Source organism: Odocoileus virginianus, unplaced genomic scaffold (assembly GCF_023699985.2).
Source record: "Odocoileus virginianus isolate 20LAN1187 ecotype Illinois unplaced genomic scaffold, Ovbor_1.2 Unplaced_Scaffold_18, whole genome shotgun sequence".
In the NCBI taxonomy this organism is placed as follows: Eukaryota; Metazoa; Chordata; class Mammalia; order Artiodactyla; family Cervidae; genus Odocoileus; species Odocoileus virginianus.
This window is the reverse complement of record NW_027224280.1, coordinates 307,889-319,661: the sequence shown is the minus strand read 5'-3', so window position 1 is coordinate 319,661 and position 11,773 is coordinate 307,889. Positions and strand designations below refer to the sequence as shown.

At 55.5% G+C, this 11,773-nt stretch overlaps 1 protein-coding gene across 5 annotated transcripts; it reads left to right on the top strand.

Moving 5' to 3' along the window:
* The first annotated feature begins 6,471 nt into the window (after positions 1-6,471).
* PNCK (pregnancy up-regulated nonubiquitous CaM kinase) lies at positions 6,472-10,147 on the top strand. Of its 5 annotated transcripts, none has more exons than XM_070462925.1 (12): positions 6,472-6,555; positions 7,277-7,356; positions 7,499-7,630; positions 7,843-7,917; positions 8,024-8,162; positions 8,288-8,411; positions 8,563-8,638; positions 8,734-8,846; positions 8,949-9,027; positions 9,105-9,192; positions 9,375-9,519; positions 9,829-10,147. In XM_070462925.1, the coding sequence occupies exons 2-11, from the start codon at positions 7,322-7,324 to the stop codon at positions 9,510-9,512; spliced, it is 999 nt and encodes a 332-aa protein (XP_070319026.1). In that variant the 5' UTR covers positions 6,472-6,555; positions 7,277-7,321; the 3' UTR covers positions 9,513-9,519; positions 9,829-10,147. The 5 variants fall into 5 exon arrangements, with proteins under 5 accessions (XP_070319026.1, XP_070319023.1, XP_070319025.1 ...); XM_070462922.1 differs by having other exon boundaries at positions 6,473-6,555; positions 7,277-7,346; XM_070462924.1 differs by lacking the exon at positions 6,472-6,555 and adding an exon at positions 6,564-6,831.
* Positions 10,148-11,773: the final 1,626 nt, after the last annotated feature.

Below are 11,773 nucleotides of genomic sequence, written 5' to 3'. Positions count from 1 at the left end.
GTTGCCATTTCCTTCTCCAGGGGATCTTCCTGACCCAGAGATCGAACCTGGGTCTCCTGCACTGCAGGCAGACTCTTTACCATCTGAGCCACCAGGGAAGCCCTGTAACCATAGCTAACCATAGCTGGTAGGAATCTGGGGGGAGGCTTTCTCCCCTAAGCTAAATGAGGGAAACTGAAACATGCCAACATAGGTGAATGGATGTGTCAGTCCTTTAATGTCATTGAGGTGGCCACCCAATTGTTTGATGTAAAAAAAAAAACAAAACAACAATGATCTTCTTGTTTTGTAAATCTAGTCTTTACAGGACCAGAGGTGTGGCTCCAGAAATAATCAAATGCAGGGGACGTGAGTTGGCTCCCTGGTCTGGGAAGATCCCACCTGCTGTGGAGCAACTAAGCCCATGTGCCACAACCACTGAGCCTGTGATCGCAGAACTCGTGAGCTGCAATTACCGAGCCTACGCCCCCTAGAGCCCATGCTCAGCAACAAGAGAAGCCACCGCAATGAGAAGCCTGCACACTGCAACTAGAGAGTAGCCCCCACTTGCTGCAACTAGAGAAAAGCCCACACAGCAACGAAGACCCAGCACAGCCAAAATAATAATAATAATAATGATAATATAAAGCTGAAAAAATGCACATCTTGCAAAAGAGGGTAGGTAACTTAGACCTTAACTGGTTAAGGACAAATAGAAATTCCTTCTAGTACTTGCCCCTGCTCGTGTGTATCTTCCCACTGGCTCCCAGCATTTGCCTTCCATGTATTTAATTGACTAATTCCAGCGGGCAGGCAGAGAGTGCTCAGAATTATTAACCCTTACCTTCAGGAGAAGCAATGTTGGAAACTACAGCCAAGGGCTTACATGTTGCTCCTTCTGCCTTTGCTTTTGACAGATGCCACTCATTTCCAAAGACGTAGATCAGCTCCTTTCCACCCCACCCCCTATTCAGTGACATGGTTTTGTACATTTCTAACCCGTGTCGATTCTTTTTGTCACAGTCTGCATTCCTTCTGAGGCTGAAAGCTCAGCCTCTCTGCACACTGGAGCTGAATCGAGTCTCAGAGACAGAGTTTCATGTAAAGTAGAAAGAAAGAAAGAAAAGTGAAGTCACTCAGTTGTGTCCACCTCTTTGTGACCCCATGGACTGTAGCCCACCAGGCTCCTCCATCCATGGAATTTTCCAGGCAAGAGTACTGGAGTGGGTTGCCATTTTCTTCTCCAGGGGATCTTCCTGACCCAGGGATCAAACCCCACATTGCGGGCAGATGCTTTACCATCTGAGCCACCAGGGAATCCCAAAGTAGAAAAGTAGAAAAGAATAGCTTTATTGCTTTGTCAGGCAAAGGGGGACACAGTAGACTACTGCCCTCAAAACCGTGTGTCCTAGCTTGGAGAAGACAGTGAGGAATTTTATAGTAATTGTTCAAAGAGAGCAGGATCAGCTTGTGGAGCTTCTTCAGATGGTGGTGAGGTAAGTAAGCGTCAATATTATCAAACTTCACGTCCAACTGATCTGGGGTCTAAATTTTTTGTGGGCAGTGTACCAGAGGGTGTTTCCAGAATCTGCAGGACAGCTCAAAGATGTTGTTCTGTGTAGACAGGGAAACAAGACCTTGCACCAACCCTGCTCTGAACAGTTGATTTCTCCCTGGTGTGACATCCCCTCCCTCTCCTAATGAACAACTGCTTGAATCTGCCCATTGGAACTCAGGGAAGGTCATGGAGGCTGAATGAAGGCTGTTTCCTGTGATCAAAGACACAGGCACACAGAAAGGGTTTGGGCCCCGGAGGATCACTTCCTGGGATCTCCCAACCTCCTCCCTCTTTCTACTTGACGGCTTTCTGCAGGGTGTCACGTATCTACCATTGACAGCATCATCACGCAGAGTATTTTCATGGCCCTAAACACACCCCGGGCTTACCCTAGTCAAACCCTACCCACCTTCTCAAACCCCTGGCAATCCCTGATCTGTTACCACCTGTAGCTTTGCTTTTTCTGAAATATCATATAAATGTAATCATACAGTATGCAGCCTTTCCCAAACTGGCTTGTTTTGTTTATCAATGTGTATTTAAGATCTGTGCTTTTTTTTTTTTATGCTCTTTCCTCTTTATCACTGAATCGTATTTCATTGACCAGATGGGCCACAGTGCGTTGATACATTCACCTAAGAAAGTACATGTTGGCTGCTTCCAGTTTTTGCTGATTGTGAATACAGCTGATGTAAATATTTGTGTGCAGGTTTTTCTGTGCCTGGTTTGTCTCTGAAAATACAAAGGGGTGTAGTTGCAGGATTGTATGGTAAGAGTGCATTTAGTTTGGTAAAACACCACTAAGCTGTCCTCCAAAGTGGCTGCACCATTTTGCAATCCCTCCAGATTGCAAACTCCAGGAATCAGAGTTCCTGTTGCTCTACAGCCTCTACATGCCACTATGGGTGTTGTCCATGGTCCGGATTTTGGCCATTATCATGGGTATGTAGTGGTGAATTTGAATTTGCAGTGCATAAATCACCTATGATGTTAAACACCTTTTCATATGCTTATTTGCCCTCTGTATTTTTCCTTAATTAGGTATCTTCGGCCTATCTTTAAATTGGGTTGTTTGTGTTCTGTTCAATTCTCAGAGTTCCTTATCTATTTTGGTCCTTTCATGGATCACAACCTTGAGATGGTGAAGGGGCTTGCATAACTCAATGAGAAAGCAAAGGAATTCCAGAAAAACATCTATCTACTTCTGCTTCATTGACTACAGGGAAGCCTTTGACTGTGTGGATCACAGCAAACTGTGGAAAATTTTTAAAGGGATGGGAATATCAGACCACCCAACCTGTCTTCTGAGAAACCTGTATGCAGGTCAAGAAACAACAGTTAGAACCTTACATGGAACAACAGACTGGTTCCAAATTGGGAAAGGAGTATGTCAAGGCTGTATATTGTCACCCTGCTTATTTAACTTATATGCAGAGTACATCATGCAAAATGCCAGACTGGATGAAGCACAAGCTGGAATCAAGATTGCTGGGAAAAATATCAACAGCCTCAGATATGCAGATGATACCACCCTTAATGGCAGAAAGTGAAGAGGAACTAAAGGGCTTCTTGATGAAAGTGAAAGAGGAGAGTGAAAAAGCTGGCTTAAAACTCAACATTCAAAAACGAAGATCATGGCATCTGGTCCCATCACTTCATGGCAAATAGATGGGGAAACAATGGAAACAGTGACAGACTTTATTTTTATTTTCTTGGGCTCCAAAATCACTGCAGATGGTGACTGCAGCCATGAAATTAAAAGACACTTTCTCCTTGGAAGAAAAGCTATGACAAACCTAGACAGCATATTAAAAAGCAGAGACATTACTTTGCCAACAAAGGTCCATGTAGTCAAAGCTATGGTTTTTCCAGTAGTCATGTATGGATGTGTAGAGTTGGACTATAAAGAAAGCTGAGCACTAAAGAATTGATGCTTTTGAACTGTGGTGTTGAAGACTCTTGAGAGTCCCTTGGACTGCAAGAGATCAAACCAGTCAATAAAGGAAATCAGTCCTGAATATTCATTGGAAGGACTGATGCTGAAACTGAAACTCCAATACTTTGGCCACCTGATGTGAAGAACTGACTCACTGGAAAAGACCCTGATGCTGGGAAAGATTGAAGACAGGAGGAGAAGGGGATGACAGAGGATGAGATGATTGGATGGCATCACTGACTCAATGGACATGAGTTTGAGCAAGCTCCAGGAGATAGTGAAGGACAGGGAAGCCTGGTGTGCTGCAACCTATGGGGACCCAAAGAGTTGGACACGACTTAGTGACTGAACAGCACCATCTATTCTAGATACCAGTCCTATATCAGATATACCTTTTGCAAAGATTTTCTCCCAGGCTGTGGCTTGTCTTCTCCCTGTCTCTCTCTTTTTTTCTCATTGTTTTAATAGTGTTGTCTACATAGCAAACATCACAGTTTGATACAGTGCAAAGTATCATTTTTTCTTTCATGGACCATGCTTTCCATATTGCATCCCTAAATTCATCACCAAACCCGAGGTAAGACAAATTTTTCTCCTATGTTTTCTTCTAGATGTTTGCCATTTTACATTTAGGTCTGTAATCCATTTTGAGTTCATTTTTCTGTAAGGGATCCCCTGAAAAGACTTTGAAAATCTCTTTACCCACCACCATATAACACACACACACATGTATTGTGAAGTTGACATCTACAGTATTTCAACGGATGTTTCAACAGTCGTGAAGGTATAATTTCCGGTGTATTGTAAATAGTAGATTTCAAACAAAAACTATGAGATCACCTTTTCCACTTCCACAGGTGATTTTCATGCCGCAGGCCCTTTGGAGGTGGTTCTTTTTCTTCCTGCCTCCCCTTTCCATCTGCTGCCCCTCCTTTGCGGTCCTTCTTCACGCGGGCCGCCTTTTATTATTCACCCATCCTTGTACTTCTCCAAAACACCAATTACATTTCTTGTTAGGACCTGTGACCATGGGGGCAGTGGATTAGACATGTGGATGTGTAATTATGAAACAAGCAAGTAAGATGTGGTTTCTGTGTCAATTAGTTCAAGTGTCCAAAAACAAATAGTACTTCCTGCCAGCATGAGATGAGTTTCACTGTTGGCTCCGTTCCTCATTTTTTCGTCTTTTAGGTGGAGACTCTAGGAAACCCTGTGCACAGATCAGAGCAGTTGGGAGGGGGGCCCAGGCTGCCAAGGGCTGAGGCCCCTGGAGCCTTCTCAAGGGAATTGAGAGAGGCGGTTGAGAAAGCGAACCTGAGGGGGTGTTCCCCGACCCCCAGGTTTTAAAATGTAGTTTGAATTGGAGGATAATTGCTTTACAATGTTGTGTTGGTTTCTGCCATACATCAACATGAATCAGCCATAGGTATACATATGTCCCCCTCCCTCTTGAACCTCCCTCCCATCTCCTATCCCAGCTCACCCCCTCGGTTGTCACAGAGCACCGAGACCCTCTCTTTCGAACAGAGGATATGCAAGCATTGAGTTATGGAGAGATGATTTTCATTTTTTTATCTTTTGGCCTGCATGGCATGTGGGATCTTTGTGTTTCCCCTGACCAGGGATCAAACCCATGCCCCTCCACTGGAACAGCAGGGTCTTAACCACTGGACCGCCAGGGGTCTTGAGAGAGAGTTTTAAAAACCTTTGCCTGCCCCGTGGACCCTCTTGAACACTTTGTGTCAGACTGAGGGCCTACAGACACCTAGAGGACAGATTCAGTGGGATACTCCCAGACCCTGAGATTCCTTGAAGACCCCACAACACTGGCCTGTGTGGGTGCCCTCCTGTCAACAGCCAGGACACCTGTTGTCCCCATCCTTGGTGGGACCTGGACCCCCTGGGAGGAGTGCCAGAACTGAGATGTGACTGGATGGGCCGAATCACTTATTGTCGGATGAAGGACTGGATTCAGTCACCCAGCACTTACCTTCCTAAGCGATTCTCCTGGGCCAGGTCGGCAGAGACACTTTCTGGGAATGGACGCTTTGCTGAGATGTATGCTCTTCAGACAAGGCAGGCAGGGTGAGGTTTTATAGAACGTGTTGGAGGGGGACAGTTGAGGCCTGTTGGAGGAAGTAACATTCAAGTTGAGACCTGATGGAATGAGGGAACCAGCCAAGCAGAGGCCTGAGTGAAGAGTATTCCAGGTGCAAGGCTGGCAAGGGCCAGTGCAGAAGCCCTAGGGCACGTGCCTGGGTGGCATGTTTGAGCAGCAGTTAAGCCGGTGTGGCTGAAGCTGGCCACAGCTGCTAGAGCAAGGGGCAGAGTGTGTAGAGAGCGGCCAGAGCATTGATGGGGGAGAGGGACCCATCCTGCAGAACCCTGGGCCCCCTGAAGGATTCCTGCTTTGGTTTGCAGTGACACAGAGTGCCCCAGCAGGGTTTGGAACTCATGGTTGGCCAGATCTCAAAGAAAGGCATACTCCAGCGGCTCTGGGTGGGGGGGGTGGGGTGGGGAGAAGGGGTCAGTCGGAGAGGGTAAGGGTGTAATCAGAGGGCAGGGGACCCCAGCGAGGAGGCTGGTGCTGTCCCCACCTGAGTGCCCAGGCGGGCTCAGGCCAGGGCTGCCAGAAGAGGCAGTGGCAAGGCTGGGGTGAGGGCGGGAAGCTGTTTTTGGCCAATTGGTCTGGACGGCCTGTCGTCGGAGAGGACGGTAGAGCGGGAGACCTGAAGGCAGACGAAGAGCCAAGGGCAACATGTGGGTGAAGAAACTTCTGCATGGCTGCCGCTGGTGGTGGTGCAAAGGCCCTGGGGTTGACCCTGTCAGGGTTTCGGGAGGTGGTGGTTTCTGCAGCCAGCGGGAACCCGCACAAATGACCAAGGAAGGAGGTGGGGGCGGCCGGCATGGGCCGATTGCCTTACAAGGCGCCCTGTAGGGCCACGGCCACGTGCCGCGTGCTCGGCTGCCAGCGGGCAGCAAGGCTGTGCACGGAGGAGGCGGGGCTGCCAGGGCGCGGGAGGGGGGCTTGGCGCGGCGGCCACTGCCCAGGGGCGACGCTGCGGCTTCGCCGGGGCCCCAGGTCCGCAACGGGCGCGCGCCCAGGCGGGGCGCTGGCTGGCGGAGGCGGGGGGGCGCGCAGGCAGGGGGGCGCGCGCAGGGGCTCGGGCCGTGGCCGGCGCCGCGCACACCTGTCACGCCCAGCGCGCCCCCGGCCGGCACGCGCGCGGCCCACGCAGCTCCGGACGCGGGAGGCCCGGGCTGCCGAGTCCCTCCCGCCGCGAGGCGCCGCGGGGCTGGGCTGCGCTGGGCCGCCGCGTGGGTAGCCGTGGCGGGCGGCTGTGCGCGGGGGTCGCAGGTGCATCTCGGGCGGGTCGGAGCCCTCGGGGGGCGGAGGGGGGCCGTGGGTGGCAGGTCTAGGCCTGGGGGTGAGCGCGAGCGGTGGGGGGGGGGCGAGCGGCCGCGGGGGGGCGGGAAGGGGTACGGAGCCTTCTGGAAGGCAGCCGATCACGGCTGACTAGGGGGTGCAGGGGCGGAGAGGGGGCGTCTGGGCGCTGGGCGCTGTCGGGGGTGGCCGTGCGCGGGAGCTGGGAGGAGGGTGGGCGTCCGCCTGGGAGTGCGGACCCGGACGGTGGGGGAGGGGTGGGCCGGGCCGGGCCGGGCTGAGGGAGGGTGTGCGGGACTGGGTTTCCGGACTGAGGCTGTCGCTGAGGGCGCCCTGGGGGCACTGCTGAGTCTGGGATTGGAGGCCGGGCTGCCCCTCGCCCCGGGGAGCCTCCCCCCACCTCGCACTGCGCCCCCAGATATGCTGCTGCTCAAGAAACAGACGGAGGATATCAGCAGCGTCTATGAGATCCGGGAGAAGCTCGGCTCGTGAGTGTGTGTGTGTGTCTAAGGGAATTTGTGTGTCTGCGTCGGGGGTGGGGGGAGGGTGCCATGGGACCGAGAGGGCTTCCCCATCTCCTTCAGCTCGGGGGGTCCTTTCCTGTCCTCTCCCTCCCTGCCAGCCTGCCTCTCTCCCGCAGGGGCGCTTTCTCCGAGGTGGTCCTGGCCCAGGAGCGCGGCTCCTCACACCTTGTCGCTCTCAAGTGCATCCCCAAGAAGGCTCTTCGAGGCAAGGAGGCCTTGGTGGAAAATGAGATCGCGGTGCTCCGAAGGTGTGCGCCCCGCCGGGTCCGGGGAGTATTCTGGGCTGGAGTGCCTCCCCCCCCCCGCCCCCCCCCCCCCCCCCCCCCCCCCCCGCCTCCTCCGTGGCCCCAAGAAAGGCCTGTCCTGGGGCTCTGCCTGGCTGGACTGGGCTGAGAGGAAGTAAAGAAGGTGCTGGGCTTCCCAGTGGCGGCCCACAGGGGACTTCTTTGTGCCGTTGCAGGGTCAGCCACCCCAACATCGTGGCTCTGGAAGATGTCCACGAGAGCCCTTCCCACCTCTATCTGGCCATGGAGCTGTGAGGAGGGCAGGATCAGGCGGGGTGGGGTGGGGGGGCGCTTGGTTTGGGTGGTAAGCTGGGGCCCGGGAGGTGCCTGGGTCTGCTGAGTTGCTGCTCTCCTCAGGGTGACAGGGGGTGAGCTGTTCGATCGAATCATGGAGCGTGGTTCCTACACGGAGAAGGACGCTAGCCACCTGGTGGGCCAGGTCCTTGGCGCTGTCTCCTACCTGCACAGCCTGGGCATCGTGCACCGAGACCTCAAGGTGCCTGCCCACCTTGGGCTTGCCCGGTGTCCCTGTGCCAGGGATCTGGGGAACCTGAAGGCACCCAGCTCCAAGAGCTGCTCCAGGGCTGACCTGCCGTTCTTTCTGCTATCTGTGCATCACAGCCTGAAAACCTCCTCTATGCCACCCCCTTCGAGGACTCCAAGATCATGGTCTCTGACTTCGGCCTCTCCAAAATCCAGGCTGGCAACATGCTAGGCACCGCTTGTGGGACCCCAGGCTATGTGGGTGAGTGAGGGGGTGCCCCCAGGCTCCACCGGGAGCTGGGGGAGGGGGCAGGGGACCCTGTGGGTGCCGTGGTGCCAGGGGTAGGCCAGGTGGTGGGTCCACTAAGCCATACTGAAGGCTCAGTGTGCGTCTGTCTGTCTCTGGCCTCCAGCCCCGGAGCTCTTGGAGCAGAAACCCTATGGGAAGGCTGTAGATGTGTGGGCCCTGGGTGTCATCTCCTACATCCTGTGAGTGACCACGGGGAAGGTTTTTCTTCTGCCTGCCTGCCCCCAGCTGGGTTGGGGAGGTTTGGACAGCTGGCTGATTCATCTGTGGGTGCCAGGCTGTGTGGGTACCCCCCCTTCTACGACGAGAGCGACCCTGAACTCTTCAGCCAGATCCTGAGGGCCAGCTACGAGTTTGACTCTCCCTTTTGGGATGACATCTCAGAATCAGGTGAACTTGAGGCTGATCCAGAGCTCAGGGAGGCGGGTAGGGACGAGGGCCCGTGGGGACGTGGGGGACTGACCCCAGCCTGATCTGGCTTCCTGGCTCCAGCCAAAGACTTCATCCGGCACCTTCTGGAGCGAGACCCTCAGAAGAGATTCACCTGCCAGCAGGCCTTACAGCATCTTTGGTGAGTGGGACCCCTGCTGAGCTGTCCAAGGGGACCTTCAGAACCCCCACTGCCACTGACCTCCGGCTGCCCCCTAGGATCTCTGGGGATACAGCCTTTGACAAGGACATCCTGGGTTCTGTCAGTGAGCAGATCCAGAAGAATTTTGCTCGGAATCACTGGAAGGTCAGTGTGGACAGGGACCTGGGGGAACTATCTTAAGGCTGGCTGCTCCTTCCGTCAGTCTCAGGAGGATGGTCTGGGCGACCAGTGACCTTTGTGGGCCTGCAAGTCTTAGAGGACCTCTTTATGGGCCTTCAAGTCTTGGGCCTGAGACGTGGTGGCCTGATACCCCTCTCTCCTGGCAGCGCGCATTCAATGCTACCTCCTTCCTTCGCCACATCCGCAAGTTGGGGCAGAGCCCAGAGGGTGAGGACGTCTCTGGAAGAAGGGTGATGAGCCGCAGCCACCCGGGCCTCCCGACTGGCCAGCCTCCTGAGTGGTGACAGCCAGGTGCATGCTGGGAGATGGCTCCTTGACGAACTCCAGAAGTGGCAGGCCTCAGGCGGCCTAGAGCTCAGTGGGCTGAGGGCGGAGAGTGCAGACAGGGGTGGGGGGGTGGGGGCGGGGTCCCTGAGAAACGGATGAGTGAGGTGGGGGGTCAGGCCATGCTGCCGGCCTGGATTCTTGAGGGGCCGAGTGCCGGGCCCCAGTGGGCACCTGTGCTGAGAGCCTGGGCTGGAGGCCGGGGGCACAGGGCAGGCCATGGGGGGCCTCCTGAGCGTCAGCTTTCCTGTGCTTCTCTCCTCCCCTCTCCTCCAGGCAGGTGTCCAGGCTGAGTGCATGGCCCCTCAGACCCCCCCTGCTCCACACCCCCCCCCCCCGCCAGTCCAGGGCGGGTCACCACAGGGAGAGTTCGAGTCCTGTTGGGTGGGGTGCATGGCACTGGGGTGGGGTGTTTGCAGACTTCCCCTCCCCTGTTGCCACCACACCCCAGCTACGAGCCAAGAGGCCCCCAGGGGTGTCCGGCCCTCACGTGTTCTGTGCTTCACTGTGGGTGGTCCTGCTTGTGTTGTGGCCCTCCGGATCCCCCACCTGCCCCAGTCTCCCCCAAATCAATAAAGACAGACAGAGCAGTGGGCAGTGGTGAACTGGAAGGAGGGATGAGGGGTGGAAGGGCGAGGGTGGAGGGGGCTGGATGTCTTCCACGGGAAGGAAATCAAGGAGGCAGGTCCACTGCCATGAGACTTGGCCCATCACTGCCCGAGCGTTCGCACACAAGCGCCTGGCGGGCCAAGGATTTCCTGTCCCCACTCTCCAAAGTGCCAGCAAGAGGCAGCCCAGAGGGCCAGCGGGGCCACCAGTCGGGGTTGGCCTGCATGTGGCTCTGGGGCCCTGGGAGAGAATGGGTGCATCTCCTGCTGGCAGCGGGGGTGGGAGGCGGGGAGGGCTGTCTCCAGGCCTCCAGGGATGGGCTGGGTCAGGCTCAGGGGCAACCAGAGTCCGGGACATTTTTTGCCCACTCTCCATTCCTTCCCCTGCTTCCTGGGGCCCTGGATGGACAGTGCACGCCCTGTATTTGCAGGCAAAGGCTCTCCCGCCTCAGTATCCAAGGCTGAGGGAGACGCCCCTGGCCAGTAGAGGGCTGCACTGGGGCCCCCACCATCTGCTGGGTCGTGGCTTCGGTGCACCTGGGCTCCAGGTTCCACAGGGCCTTTGCCCTGTTTGTGCTCATCATGGGAAGACTCTGAGGACCTTGGCCCCATCCGGGGCAGAGGGAGCACCCTGAGTTCTGGGCGAGCGGGCCACCCCTTTGCCCCACCGCTCTGTGCTAGCCTGAGACGCCCTGAGCAGCACCAGGCTCTGGGCCCATCAAGGCCAGCCTCTGGAGCTCCGCCCTGTCCAGCCACTGCAGAACCTGATGAAGACGCTTTTCCATGTTGACATTTGGGCCCTGAACGGAGGCAGTGAGAAAGCCCAGAGCAGGACTGGCCTGGGGCTCAGGGGTGGGGCTGGAACAGGGCATGCCTGCCTGCTGCTTCCCAAACCCCAAGTGCCTTCTCTGGCTTTCTCCTCTCCCCACTCACTACCTTCCATGTACATCTGCCCACGGGCCCCTGAGCCCCGGGGCAAGTCTTGAGGGCGTAGGCAGCTTCGTCCTCTGTTGCTACGGGCACTTTTTGCTCCAGGCTTCAGGGTCAAACAGGGTCAAACACTGAGGTCCCACCACACCAGCTGCCAACAGCTCAAGGAACCATGGACAGGTCTCCAGAGCTTGGCCTCTTAACCTCCAACAACCTGGCCTGCCTGCCACTTGGGGCCTTGTCAAGAACTGTCCTGCCCCCTAGGACATCCACTTCACTGGCCCCCCTTCCCTGATTTCGGTTGTTCACACTGTCTCCCCAGTGCACTCACACTGTCTCATTTTGCTGTCCAAATTAATGAGGCCTGTAGTGTGTGCCAAGCGCTGGGCCCGCGGGCCAAGGGTGCCTGCCTTTATGCAGAAGGCCCTGCAGCAGAGGGAGTGGGCTTCCTCAGACGCAGGAGAGAGTAGCCGCTGGCTGCTCCTGGAGGCTTGAGCTGGCACACCAGAGCCAGCCTTCCAGAAGGAATGGCGCTCCTTCAGAAATACCCAGCCCAGGTTGCCCCCTGGTCCTCACTGAGGAGTCAGAGCCCTGGCTCCAGAAGCAGGGAAGTGAAGTGAAGTGAAGTGAAGTCACTCAGTCGTGTCTGACTCTTTGTGACCCCATGGACTGTAGCCTACCAG